At 39.6% G+C, this 14,241-nt stretch overlaps 1 protein-coding gene across 12 annotated transcripts in view; it reads right to left on the bottom strand.

The window, feature by feature from the left end:
• Pphln1 (periphilin 1) overlaps nucleotides 1-14,241 on the bottom strand; it is a 76,956-nt gene that overhangs the window by 42,549 nt on the left and 20,166 nt on the right. For 7 of the 12 annotated variants that reach the window (XM_051189718.1, XM_051189717.1, XM_051189709.1 and 4 more), the window contains exons 3-4: nucleotides 12,653-12,859; nucleotides 9,667-9,728 (exon numbers count right to left, since the gene is read on the bottom strand). In XM_051189718.1, coding sequence (XP_051045675.1) covers nucleotides 9,667-9,728; nucleotides 12,653-12,859 — 269 coding nt within the window. The remainder of the gene's footprint in view (nucleotides 1-9,666; nucleotides 9,729-12,652; nucleotides 12,860-14,241) is intronic. The other 5 variants (XM_051189714.1, XM_051189715.1, XM_051189716.1 and 2 more) reach the window with 1 other exon arrangement.

Genomic DNA, 14,241 nt, shown 5'->3' with positions numbered 1-14,241 from the left:
TGGTGATGGTGCCTTTGATTCCAGCACTCAGGAGGCAGAGGCTGGCAGATCACTGAGTTGGAGACCAGCCTGGTCTAGAAGAGCTAGTTCTAGGACAGCCTCCAAAGCCACAGAGAAACCCTGTCATGAACGAACCCCCCCCCCAAAAAAAACCAAAAACAAACCAAAATAAAAAATAAAAAAAAAAACCGTACCATAGACCCAATGGAGAACCAAATCCACCACAGGTGCTACAGGCCCCTGCTAACCACTTAACTCTGAGGACAGAAAGAAAAGGTGATGATAATCACATACACACAATACATGTAGATGTAGTCAGGAAGAGCACTTTGGAGAATAAAGGGGGATTTATGTGTTGCAAGGAATAAATAGTGGTAGCTTAGAAGGAATGATGACTCTAGCTAAGCATAAAAAACACAGGATGCTGATTCTCAGACTTCTACCATGACTTATTAGTGAAATGAGAAAAGCCAACACTCTGAGAAATGGGGATGGGCTGAGATGGGATGATTCACATCTGGTTGGAGTGTATTAAGTGTGAAGTACTCATGCAATACCTAGGCAAGCAACAAAAGACTTTACCACTTTACACTTGGATACAACAGAGCAGGATTTGGATATGTGAGTACAGATGGGCAAGAAAAGGAAACTTACTCCAAGAACAATGAAGTTGGTCTACTGAAATCTAAGGGCCCTTATTGATTGCTCAGTGGGAAGAAAAGTAACAGGATCCTAATCAGGGAAAGCACCACCTGCTTCTTCCTTTGAAGCTAGAGTTTCCAAGTTCCAACACCAGAGGGCAGTCAAATCAAAGCTCAAGTGAGCAGTTAGCTTCTTGGCCTATTCACATCAACCAATTTCACACACAACTACCTATTTGGCAAGTCAATGATTTGTCAGATATATGGATATGAATATGTACATTACTTCATAGGCACTGTGGAAAACTGACTGGCTCTAGGGAGGTTTAGCATTTCCTCAGGATCTGTGATAGGATTAATAGTAAATGCCCAAGGGGGCTGGTTCTATAATATATAAGGTTTTCTGGGGGGGGGGGGGCAGTGGCAGGGATGGATATTTGGTTTCTACATCATGACCACAGTCCATCATCCAGGGAAGTAAGGGCAGAAAACTCAAGGCCAGGACCTGGATACAGGAACTGAAGCAGGGACCATAAAAGAATGTTGCTTACTAGCTTGATCCTCATGGCTTGTGGGCCTGTTTTCTTCTTCCTCCCTCCCTCCCTCCCTCCCTCCCTCCCTCCCTCTCTCTCTCTCTCTCTCTCTCTCTCTCCAAGCTTTTATTTTTTTCTTTTTATGTTGAAAATAGATTATTCATGCAGTATATTCTGATAACAGTTTTCCTTCCCAACTACTCCCAGAACCTTCCCCACTTCCCCACCAATCCAAATTCACACACCCTTTCTTTCTCTCTCCCATTAGAATACGGGTAACTAAAAAATGAGTAAAATGGCCGGGCAGTGGTGGTATACACCTTTAATCCCAGCACTTCGAAGGCAGAGGCAAACGATTTTGTGAGTTTCCAGGCCAGCCTGGTATACAAAGCTACACAGAGAAACTCTGCCTTGAAAAAAAAAAAAAAATTGTAGTAAGATAAAATAAAAAAACAAACCAGAATAGGAAAAACAAGATTTTTAAATCAAAGAGAAATTACAACACATATAGATGCTGAGATTCACATTCACATACACAGAAAGCCCATAAAAACAAAATAGGAAGCCATATATAAGCAAAAGGTCTATAAGGTTAGAAAAACAAAATGCCCAGACAAAGCACTGGGGGGAGGAGAGGGGGAGAATGACACCTCCAAAAATACCATTGAATTCGTTTTATGTTGGCCATCTTCTGATGGGTATGAGGCCTGCCCTTAGGTGTGGCTTGTTTCCCCATTGATATTCTTTAAAGAATACTAATTTTTCATTTGCAAGTAGTTTATCACCTGGAGACAGCTTAAGGGTTGGGGGTGGGGACTAATAACCTACTTTCTTCTCAGCATTGGGACCCCATCTGGCTTAGACCTGCGAAGATCTGTGTGCTGCCAGTGTCTGTAACTTTATATATGTCAGTCTTGCTGTCTAAAGGCCTTGCTTCCTTAGTTTCTTCTGGCCCCACTGACTCTTAAAACTTTCTGCCTCCTCTTCCATATGGCTCCCTGAGTCCAGAGGGAAAGGATTTCACGAAGACATCCCACTTAGGATCGAGTGTTCCAAAACTGACTCAGGGCTTTGAGTTGTTAGGATGAACACATGAAGTCTTGGGTTCAGGCCACAGCACCACATGAAACATAACTGCACACATGTGTAAGGTGTAGGCAGGAGGCTCAGGACAGCAAGGCAACATGGTGGAGAGAGCCAACTCTCATCATTTGTCCTTTTATCCCCAGACCCCTATAAGCCACCTGTGAGAGCAACAGACACAAATCTAAGGAGGCTTCTTCCCTAGCCACAGTAGAACCTACAGGGGGGCCCAGAACTCCGCATTCTGGATTATGAACTTCAACAATGCTTCCCTGGACACCCCTGCTCACAAATTCCTTTGAGAAGAACTGAGATGGGGAGCTAACCATACTAATGTCTAACAGAATGTCCACAAGCTAGAAAACACAAATGCAGAGCTTGGAACACATGCCTGCCAATTCCCAGAGAAGATTCTAGGTTTTGACCATGCCTGCTGAGAGATTTAGCTGAAACATGCAAAAAAGAACTGTTTCAGCATGTAGTTTCAGAGATGGGCAGGTGTCATAGTTTCAGGGCAGTCTGTCTTCTATAAACATCTTCAGAACAGTATCACCCAGCAAAGGAAAGAAAATGCTAAACACCAAGATCGTCTGCATTAGCCTACTAAATATTAGAAGACCTTTACAAAATAAACTAGTAAACAGTATATGTAAGAATCTAAAGGGCTTGTAAAAATATATAAATGAGCTGAGTGTAGTGTACACACCTTTAATACCATCCTAGCACTCAGAAGGCAGAGGCAGACAAATCTCTGAGTTTAAGGCCAGCCTGGTCTAGGAGAGCCAAGGCTACATAGTGAGAAAAAGACACAAATTTATGCTGACCTTGACCTAATTCTTTAAATCTGTTACATCCTAATTTTATTATAAGACCATATAACTAAAGGGCAGAAAATGACTGCCAAAAATCAACCCCATTCTATCTGAGTCAATAATATTTGGTAAAGCATCAGATGTTCCTTTAATACAAAGGAAAATGAAGTCTAAAATATTTTGAATTTCATGTAAAAGGTGTTTGAATAAAAAAACCATTAGTTGTGTAAACAGAAACGAAGGGAGCAGGTGGTGACACACCTGACATACAGATAATGACCCATATCTCTACAGGGAGGAAGGGAGGGAGAGAGGGAGGGAGGGAGACAGACAGACCGACTGACCACCAAGCAAAAGAAAAACCTTTGGATATTCTGAGTAAGTCAGTGATTTTGTGCTGGGCTGAACTCACACTTATCTTTTTTGCTAGATGCAGTCCACTGGCTATAGGTTAGAGGAATTAGAAAGGCAATATCATAAAACAGCAACCTGTGCAGCCTGATATGAAATTGAAAGTACACATCACTTTAGGGACTGTGGGAGCAAATGTACATATAACCCATATCTAATCATGAATAAACATCAGAATTTATGGAGAACATGCCACAAAAATAATTTGGGGCTGGGAATGAAGCTCGGTGGCAGCATGCCTGCTTAGCGTGTGAGGCCCTAGGCCCAGTCCCCAGCACTGCATGTAATACTTTTAGAACTATCTGCCCATTGTTCATCTTGCGAAAAACAGGAGCTCTAAGGAAAAAGTTGGTCCAAACCGAAACAGTTTACCTTAAAGGAAACTTGTGAACCCATCCCAATCTTTCTATAGCACATTAGAGGTATTGTTGGAGACATTAATAAGACTTCAAGTAGATAAATACTGAAGTCCTCTCAATTGTCTTAACAACTTGTCTAAAATTTAAAACTTCAACTGTTCTTTAATTTTCTTCCTACAATTCAAATAATCATTATGTGTACTCCACTGGATGGGAGGAAACTTAGCGCTGACAGGGCTTTCTTACACACTCACAACACTACCAATACACTTAACTAGCTATACCCCTTGCTTGGTGTATGATGCAGTTAACTTTGTTCTAAAGCAACTGCTTCTATCCCCATAGTCTTTCACTGAAGGAAATCTTCCATGTACCCACCTGACACAAAGAACAGCCAACAGGCACAACCAGATAGATGGTGGGCAGTAAAAGCTATAGCTTCTGTGATTAAAATGTAAGCAATTACTGCAAACACCCAGACACCATGAGAATACAGGGAGATGTGAGGGTTAAATCTTACTCCAGCGTGCCTTCCTTTTCTGCACAAAAACTACTTTCTTAACTATGCATAATTAGTGATTGTTTAGAGTGCATAATTTGTTTTCTAGCATTATAAAATGTAGGCTACATGAATGCAGCACCTTTTTACTCAGAGGCTAAGAATAGTATCTAGCATAAACAGATATACAAACAATGCAATAAACAAAGCATATACAGTGAACTCCACACATAAAAACATAAATTCTATCTTATTTTAATGCCCATGAACTAATTAAGAAAACTTACTGATGATGATTGATGATAAATTATATGATCAGAAAGTAATTACAATATATCAAGATCAGACCAAAATAATCAAAAGGCACCAGAATTACGGGATACAGTTATAGCAGTACATATAAAGGAAATTACAATTTCCTTTATATTAACAAGAAAGAAAATAGAAAATCATCAAAGTTAAAATTAATCTTTTACTGGAAATATGCTCCAGCTCTTTACAGAGGCCATACTGCCATCTGTCAGACTAAACACACATGCACCTTGACAGTCATCCAAACCTCCCACCTGACCAGGCCTCTTTCCAGTCTGCTTCACACGTCCACCTCACTCCACCTGCACCGGCAGCACTGGCCTTCACTCTAGACTTTTGCACAGATGCTTTCTTTCTAGTACTCCCATCTTTTAAGGCTATTTTCATCCACTCAGCTCTTTATATTCTTTCATGTTATCTTTAGAACCAGTTTACTGATTTCCAATATTTAAAAAAAATATTTTTTTTACAGAAACAATAAATCACACCCTAATATTAATAGAAATGACATCTTTATGACACTCTGTTCAGTCACATGGCACTCCACTATTAGTTAGGTCAACCAAAATAACAGGCCATTTCGTTCATTATTCAATACACTTCTCAGGCTAGGGCACTTAAACTATTTTCTATTTTATGCTACTGACAGCCGATTTATTAATTGCCAATTTTCTAGCATTTCCAGTAGCCAATAGGTTCCCCTAGACTTTTGGCAGAAATGATCAGTAGTATCATGTTTAAGTAGTTTTCCTGCTGTTTTTTTTTTTTTTTTTTTTTTTTTTTTTATCCTTTAACTGCCTTATTTTTGCTTCTTACTGTAAGAGCTGATGTAGTCACTAGCATGATCAGGACAGGGAGAAATATCATGTGCACACAAATGTTCTGCCAGCACCACTCAGAATAGCAAATGCAAGGCCATCAAGTCAATGGCCTTCTCTTCCATCTGTGGCTGCCTACACATTTTATATAACCATGGTGTTGAGTGTCACCAACTCTTCTGTTCAGTGCCTAATTACTGCTGCTGCTTCTCTTGGGACAGTTTGCTATGTATCTGGATATTCTTGCAGCTGTTTGCCCAACTTTTAAATGCCCAGGGCTACTGAGCAGCTTTTATAGCTGGTACAGAGACAATCATCTAAGTCAAGGTGATCACAACACTACTGTGAATTAATTACTCATTCAAGAAAAAGAGAAATGGTTTGCTTTCTACTTGCTAGACAAGGTTGTAGTTCTAGATAATGGATTCCTTAACTACAGTTCAGCTATGTATGCATACCCACCGTTCCTGCCTATTGTAGCACACTCTAGAATTTGGAGTGGCTATAAGAGGCACTCTCACACTAATCCCTCATGTGACTACTGTATTATGAATAGTAACTGACTTGCTTGGATAGAATGGATTTTTTAATTTTAATTCTGAAATCCATGGAATTGTGGTAATTTACTCCTTGCCATTGTAAAGGAGGGTCAAGGAAGCCTGGAATAACTGGGACGGAAGTATTGGCTGCTCCTTGCTCCTAGGGATGTCTCCCCTCTCCTCCTCATACCATCACATGTTGCTATGATATGGCTGGTACAAACAATGAGGAAAGTGGGGGCCAATGAAAGGGTTGAATGAGAGCTCCCACCACTTTAAGGGCCTCTCCATAACCCTAATGGGAGCTGTCTCTCTGTTTCAACAAGTGTTGTTGTTTGTGTATCCCTTCCATGCCCTGTGATGTCTCCTCCCGTTAGCTTGTTCTCCAGAAGAAACTTTGCTTCTTCTACCCTCATTCTGACTTCTCCCTCCAGTATGCTGCTTTCCAATCTTCTTCCCAGGACAAACAATCCTTTGTTTATCACACAGAAAGAACTTATGGTACCCCTCACCTACGGCCCCAAAAACAACTCTCTATGAGCCTGGGGTTCTTTCCCCTCACAGTTCATGTGATCTCTAAGGGACTGTGTGTTCCTCAGCTTTTCTTACTGTGACAAATACATAAGAGAAAGTAACTTAAGGAAAGCGACATCTATTCTGGCACACACCAAGTAATACACTTCACCCAGCAAAATCCCATTTCTTAGCTTCTAGCACCACCCCAAATAGTACCAGCACCTAGGAGTCATGTGTCCAACATATGAGCTCATGAGGGCTGCTTCATATTCCAAAACCAGCACTGCATCCTAGCCCCAAACAGGCTCACTTCCATCCTGGAAGGTAAAAGTTGTTCAGTTCACTTCCAAGAGTTCCCCATAGTCTCACTTGTTTATTTGTTTTTGAGAAGGGTTTCGCTATTTAGTCCTGGTTGGCCTAGAACTCACTATCTAAACTAGGCTAGCCTCAAACCCAGAGACTTGCCAGTCTCTGCCTGGGGTAAAGGTATCTACCACTATGCACAGTTACAGAAGTTCTAGCATTGTAAAAATGACTAAGAGCAAAATCTCTTTTGTGACTCAAAGCAAACTCTCAGCTGTGAGCCCTAGTAAAATTCAAAAAGTAAGTCACACACTTCCATTATATAATGTGTTGTGTGACTTTTCCTTACATGCCCCAGAAAAGACACTGATGACCAAACAAAACAAAAGTGAGCATTTATTGAGGACTCAGGTTACTTACAAGAGTGTGAGTACCTCAAGTAGTTGTATTACCCCAAAGCCCACTTCAGCAACGGTGACAACTCACAAAAAGCAATGCCCCCAGGGCTCCCTGTAGGACTTACTTACAGTGAGCTCTACTGGGCTCTTTTGGCTGCTCAGCCTCGATGATGCTGTCCACTGCATTTATAATAAAGGGGAGGAGCTTTGTGAATTTTGCCACTATCTGAGTTTCTTTCTTGAGCCTTGTGCCACTAGTTTCCTGAGCCTCTCCCCTCCCCCTAGAAAGAATGTTCCAATTCATAGGAAATAACTACTCAGTACAATGATAAACAGTAAAATACTCATTCCAAAAGAAAAAGAATAGCAAAGAACTGAGCCAATGCATGCCCAAAACGTCAAATCCTACAGCTCCATGTACTGCATTCTAGAGTATCAAGTATCATGATATGGACCCCCACAAAGCTTAAGCAGCCCTGCCCCTACAGCCTTTCTCATCCCAAGTCCTATCTAGTGGGCAGCCTGTAGCTTTCCAGGACAAATGTTCTACAATACCAACATCTCCAAATTCCTTAGCTATCAACTGCAGCTTGGGCTTCACACACCGATTGCCCTCTATCTAGGGTGCCAGTGCCAGCAGCTCTGACGTTGCCATATACTGCCTGGCCTCCTATGGTTTCCTCTGAAATCTTCGGTGGAAGTCTCTATGGCACTTCCATTTTGCCTGTCTAAAAAACCAATCATGTGGATAATACCAAGGTCAGCTACCAGCTTAACCAATAGCTGGGCCTTCCACCCCTAGAGCAGCCTATGTGCCTTAACAGTTAAACACAGGAAAATTCGCAGGTTGGGAAAGCTAATTCCTGAGATGATCTAAGGCATTTTCCTTATTACCCAAGTACTTGGCTTTTTAAGTGCTGAGGATATGACCCAGGGTCACAGGCATACAAAGAAAGTGATCTGTTTGATGCTAGAGGTGGTTCATCATTTAAGAGCACCTGCTACCCTTGCAGAGGGCCTGAGTTCATTTCCCAGGACTCACATGACAGTTGACAACCAACTATAACTGCAGTTCCAAGGGATTTGACTTGCTCTTCTGGCCTTCTTGGGTATCAGGAATATATGGGGTACATAAACACAGGCAAAACATTCACATACATAAAATAAAAACAAAGGTTAAAGAAGGGTAAAAGGGGGTGCTTTACCACTGAAATGCATACCCAGACAATGGTTTCTTTATCACAGCTCAGATCTCTTTATTAGCTACACTTTGCTTGGTCTCAACTTCTTCATATATATTTACTTGTTTTCTCAGCAAACTACAAACTTTTAAACCTCCCACTATGCTTTTTGCTCAAATTCTCACTGTAAACTTGGATGTAAGAGATCATTAATAAACATACCCCAACCTAAATATCAGGCTGTCTTCAAATTTCTTCCAATACTTGTCTATTATTAAATATAGCCGATATAGTCTCAGAATATGATCATAATGAGACAAGGTTTTGCAACAATGTAACATGCATGAATGACCTCTAGTGAAGTTACAGAGAGTATCCTTGGTTCTGTATGACTCTAATGAACCGTCCTTACTTACACCACACTACCTGGTTATCTGTATGCTGAACCACAGCCTCTTTAAGCCCTAGCTAGACGCCATAGCTGCACAATAATGAAAGTGCTTCCCTTTATCTCCAAGTGCTGAGAATTTCTTGTTGGGTAAGGCTGAGTTACCTTACCCAGGTAAGGTAGAACATCATTGCAATGGGAACATGTATGGAAGACTCACTTCCGGTATCTATGAAGACCAAAGTGACCTAACTTTCTCCACTCCTCCCAAAGTAGCACGATCAGCTGAGGACCAAGCTTTCAGCACATAACCTACTGTGGGGAGCATCTCTTGGTCAAATCACAGGTCTCAGGAACCTACAAAATGAAAGATAGCAACACCCCCAAAAGTTGTCCTTTGACCTCCATCACAGCACATACAAACCTCACTACATACAAATATACATATACACAAAGAAGTGAATAAATAAACAAAAGATAATTCAAGTCATAAATAAACACCACTAGAGAAAATGCCAACAGCAGATATTTTGTTTGGTTGAGAAGTTTTCAAAAGGCTACTTCTGGAAAAATAAAAACTGCTTTACTTTCCAGTTAAACAAAACTATACCTCATAATTCACAAACATTAAGAATTTAACAATTTTAAGACTATCAATATTATCTTAAAATATATATTATCAGTTGAAAAACGCCAACAAATGAGGAACAGCAGTTATTAGCTACATCAGTCACAAAGATATAAATAATGCTTTCTTTCTGCTTTTGAATTTACACCCTGATGAAGCCTCCAGCTACACATCTGATGTCAGAGTTCCACAGCATACATCGCAGAGAGTCCAAGATCAGAGTACTTATTATTTTTATCTTTTACCTGTATTCAGGCTGTCGGCTTGTGGAATGATCATCTCTTGTCCATCTGTAGCCAGAGTCATCCTGTAAAATAAAAAAAATTTAATTTGGTTTTTGTTACCCTATTTTGAATAGCCTCTGAAGTAAAATTAGAATGTGGATAAATATACGTCTTTAGGTATTCCTGGACTTACAAAACATAGTAAATAAAAGATACAAGTCATCAAATTCATTCACTAAAGAAGACTATGAACCTGAGGTACCACTTACCTGAATTTTAAAAAATGCATTATTCTCTTGGTAGACTCACACAGACTCAGTGCCTAACATGACAAGAGATACTTGCTGTCTGAGGACAAGAACCTAATTGTGACAAGTGTACATACACTGTCCAACCTTTTCAATTGCTATGCTCCCTCACCAATGTTCAGGGTCAAGTTCAAGGAAGAACGTGGTACTCTTTCCTTTTTTTCTCATTTTCTTTTCTCATTTATCACTTGATAAGGACATAATCTAGCAAAAATTATCACTGATAAACAATATTATAATATCTGATACAAAATTTAAAATCAAATGAAGCACATTTGCACCTCTAAAACACATGTGCAAAGAGAAGTTGCTAATCTTGCAGAGGACCTAGGTTTGGTTCTCAGCATCCAAAGGTGGCACACAACCATCTGTTAGTTCCGACATCCAAAGCTCTCCTCTGGTCTCTATGGGAACTGACACACATAGTGAAGATATGCATGCAGGCAAAACACCCATAAAAATAAAATAAAAATAACATTTAGGCTTGGCATAGTGACACATGCTTTCAGTCTCAGCACTCCAGACACAGAAGCATGCAGATCTCTCAAGCTCAATACCAGTCTGATCAAAATAGCAAATCCCAGGACAGGTAGGCAGACTATAGAGAGAGAGACTCTGTCTCAAAAATCCCAGAGAAATAAAAAATAAACACAACATGCAAATCACTTACAGTAAGAGAAACTTATTTAGCTAAAATATTAGTTTTCATCTTCCTCATTGACATCACAAACCCAACACTTGTATAAATAAACTTTGTCTATATTTTCCTTCTCAATGTTAAATAAAAACAAGAGAAAATACTGGACCCAGTAGTTTAAGTAAATTCTAGATAAAAATTAGTGTTGGAAAAGTTGTAAGGACCACAGGTATACTAGTCATTTATGTAAAGAGGAAAAAAAAAAAAAAAAACAGTTAAGTCTAAGAACAAACAAGTTTTTATATTAGTATGGTTTTGTCTTGTGGTGCTGCGGATTAAACAGAAGACTGCTTGGCATGCAAACCAGGGATTCTCACCCCTGAACTGGCCCAGTGCAGACAATCTGGAAGAATGAAATAAAATAACTGTGCCGTGGCTGAAACACTACTATAAGCTTTTAGAAAAAAATGATGTTCATGAGGTTACCAAACACAAGCAAAAACTAAACTCACCAAATGGCCACAAGAGTTTCCATGAAAGGGTACATGATGCTTTTGCTATATGACCAAATCCTTTCTCCCCGAAACTACCTAAAGGATAGTAAAATACTATCTCTAGTACAAAATTAATGCTTACTTCCCAACATCTAGACCATTCCTAAAGGAATAGCATGGCATTATAAATAAGCAGAGTAAAATCCAGCAATGCCAGAAAGAAAGCTGTAGCACTGCAAACTTAAGCAACAATCACCAATCCACTAAAAAGCCCTATTACCACTTTAGAATTATCAGGGTTCACACTATGAGGGACCATGAAAACTGGATTCCCATACATGCTAACCCTCAGGAAATCACTTACCTCCATTTCTTTAATTGCCAACATGTGTTCAAACAGCACAGTGTTTAGATGTATTATATTGGCTACCATGTCATACATTATGGGGAAGGAAAAAAGGGAAAAGGGAGGCAAATAGTCTAGAAGAGAACTATTGTAAATCTGTAAAGTCTAGGACATAGCAATTGCTTCCAACACTTTGATAAATTATCAAAACCTTAAATACCTACTTCTAGATTATCAAAAACAAATTGATAATCTTTTCTTTTGTTTTTTGTTTGCTTCTTTGGTTTTTTTTGTTTTGTTTTGTTTTTTGTTTTTTGTTATTTTTTGAGACAGGGCTTCTCTGTATTGCTTTGGAGCCTGTCCTGAAACTAGCTTCTGTAGACCAGACTGGCCTCGAATTCAGAGATCCGCTTGCCTCTGCTTCCTGAGTGCGGGGGTTAAAGTATGAGCCACCAACGCCTGGCCTCATTGATAATCTTAGTAGCTAACATTTTAAGCATTTACTGAAAGAATGACTTGACTGCATTCTAATCTCAAATAGTAAAGACCGTAAAAGCAAACAGACCTTAAGAATTCTAACAAAAATGATAATCGATAATCAACTTAAACCCACCTCACCCACAGCATTTTTCATGTCAAAAATGCAGCAATTATTAACAGGGACACGAAGTGACAAGTGTTGGCCATCTGCACATCACTATCAGTAAATCCCAACAAGTTTAAAGTAAAAATGCAAACGAGGTATGGTCAGGCACACACCACAGCAGAGAGTGCTTACCTAGCATGAGTGAGGCCATGGCCTTGTTGCCCAGTATCACACAAAAAGCAAGCATGCTGGAATTAACATCTCTTAGAGCTACCTAGGGCACCTACTCACCATCCAGCATCACAAGATTCTTGACTAGAAGTACCTTCTGGAGCTATATCCGCAGTCAACAGCACCTAGCTGGAATGGAAGCCAACCTCTAAAAACCTTGCACTACAGCATCCAAGAAGCTGAGACAGGAGACCAGCAAGTTCCCAGCAAGTCTGACCTGTATAGTGAGACCCTATTGCAAGAGGGAAAGTGGGTGCTGCAAATAAAACCAAGCCAAGCAACACAAGAACACAACACAAGCAGCAGGTGTCCATACTACTTCCAAAGCCTGCATATGAACTTTTGGTTACATGAATTTTAAACTTGAAAGAAAGAACAATTAGTACACGGGGGAAATTTACATACTCCTCTGTGAGGTGGGCCACTTCTTCGATCATGAGAAAAACTGCGGCCCTCGTCACTTTCTCGGTAATCAACATGACTGTAATATCTACTGTAGCCTCCTTCATCAGGTCTGGCTAGCAGAGGCGGTCTCTTGTCTAGCAGAGGCGGTCTCTTGTCTAGCAGAGGTGGTCTCTTTGGCACAACATTAACTACTCTATGGTAGCCATCCTAAAACAGATAAAAAGAAATTTAGAAACATCACTAATTTCTCTATTTGGCTTTGGAAATGTTTCTTATAAGCACAGGAGTTCTTATCCATAATTCAACAGAATAAATGTATAAATGAATAAAAACACACTAATGAAAATGTGAATATAAATAATAACATCCTCATATAGATTAATGGAAATAAAAATTATTTAGTGAAAAAAATGCATTCAAAATAACACACAATACAAAATGACAATCATAGGTTAAGAAAAGGGGTCTGGAGATAAGGCTCAGGGATAAAGAGCACTTGCTGTTTTGCCAGGGGATATAGGTGCAGTTCCCAGCATTCAGATGGTGGCTCACAACTGTAAAACAGTTCCAGGGAATATGACATCTTCTTCTGGTCACTGTGGGTACTGTACTCACATGTGCACATACATACATGCAAGCCACTTGTACATAAAATAAAAATAAATCCAAATAATAGTGTAAGTAAAAGAAAAGGTAATTTTAACAACAGCCAACAAACTACACACAGTAGGAAGGTTACAGCAGCATTATTATTAATGATGTGAGGACAGCACCATAAAAATGCTACAGCGGTGTTATTCCTAATGAATGAGGACAGTACACTGCTTGGTCTACTGTGCTTAAAATATTTTATGTAACTATTTAAACAGGGCTTGCATTAATAAACCAACAAGCAGTGAAGACTGTATAATGAACTAGAAAGCTTTTTTTTTTTTCCCAGAAGCTCAGGAGAGCTTTTAGCTTTTTAAATTTGCACATAAAGCTAATCTAAAATTAGAATTAATTTCCTAGGTAATATACTCTTGAAATGTATTAACTTGGTTGGGGTAGTAAAGGGCTACAACTGCTCTTTAAAAGGACCTGGTTCAATTCCAGCACATGGTAAAACTCAGCAGTCTAGAACTTCAGTACCAGGGGATTTAATCCCACTCTGGCCTCCTTGGACACTACATACAAATGCTGCCCAGTCTTATTACACACAGGCAAAATACACATACATATAAAAAATAAAATGACTTAAAAAATTTTAGTCACTAAGTTCTGTGGGATATGAGGAATTAGATGGAAGACAAATCTGTCCTATGTTAATAGCTAATATGATATAAAATTATTAGGGTAGGAAGCAAAGAACTATAGTACATGTGTTGTAATTTGATCTAAGCCATCCAAGGAACAGCCACATACAGATTTTCAGTTTTAGTTTTTTGAGACATGAATTCACTAAGTAATCTAGGATGGCCTCTACCTCACAGTCTTTCTCTCTCTCTCTCTCTCTCTCTCTCTCTCTCTCTCTCTCTCTCTCTCTCTCTCTGTGTGTGTGTGTGTGTGTGTGTGTGTTTCATGGTAGAGACAAGAGTGAGTAGCCTGGA

Source organism: Phodopus roborovskii, unplaced genomic scaffold, assembly GCF_943737965.1.
Source record: "Phodopus roborovskii unplaced genomic scaffold, PHOROB, whole genome shotgun sequence".
Lineage (NCBI taxonomy): Eukaryota > Metazoa > Chordata > Mammalia > Rodentia > Cricetidae > Phodopus > Phodopus roborovskii.
Note: the sequence above shows the minus strand (reverse complement) of the source record. Positions and strands in the feature narration are given on the sequence as shown.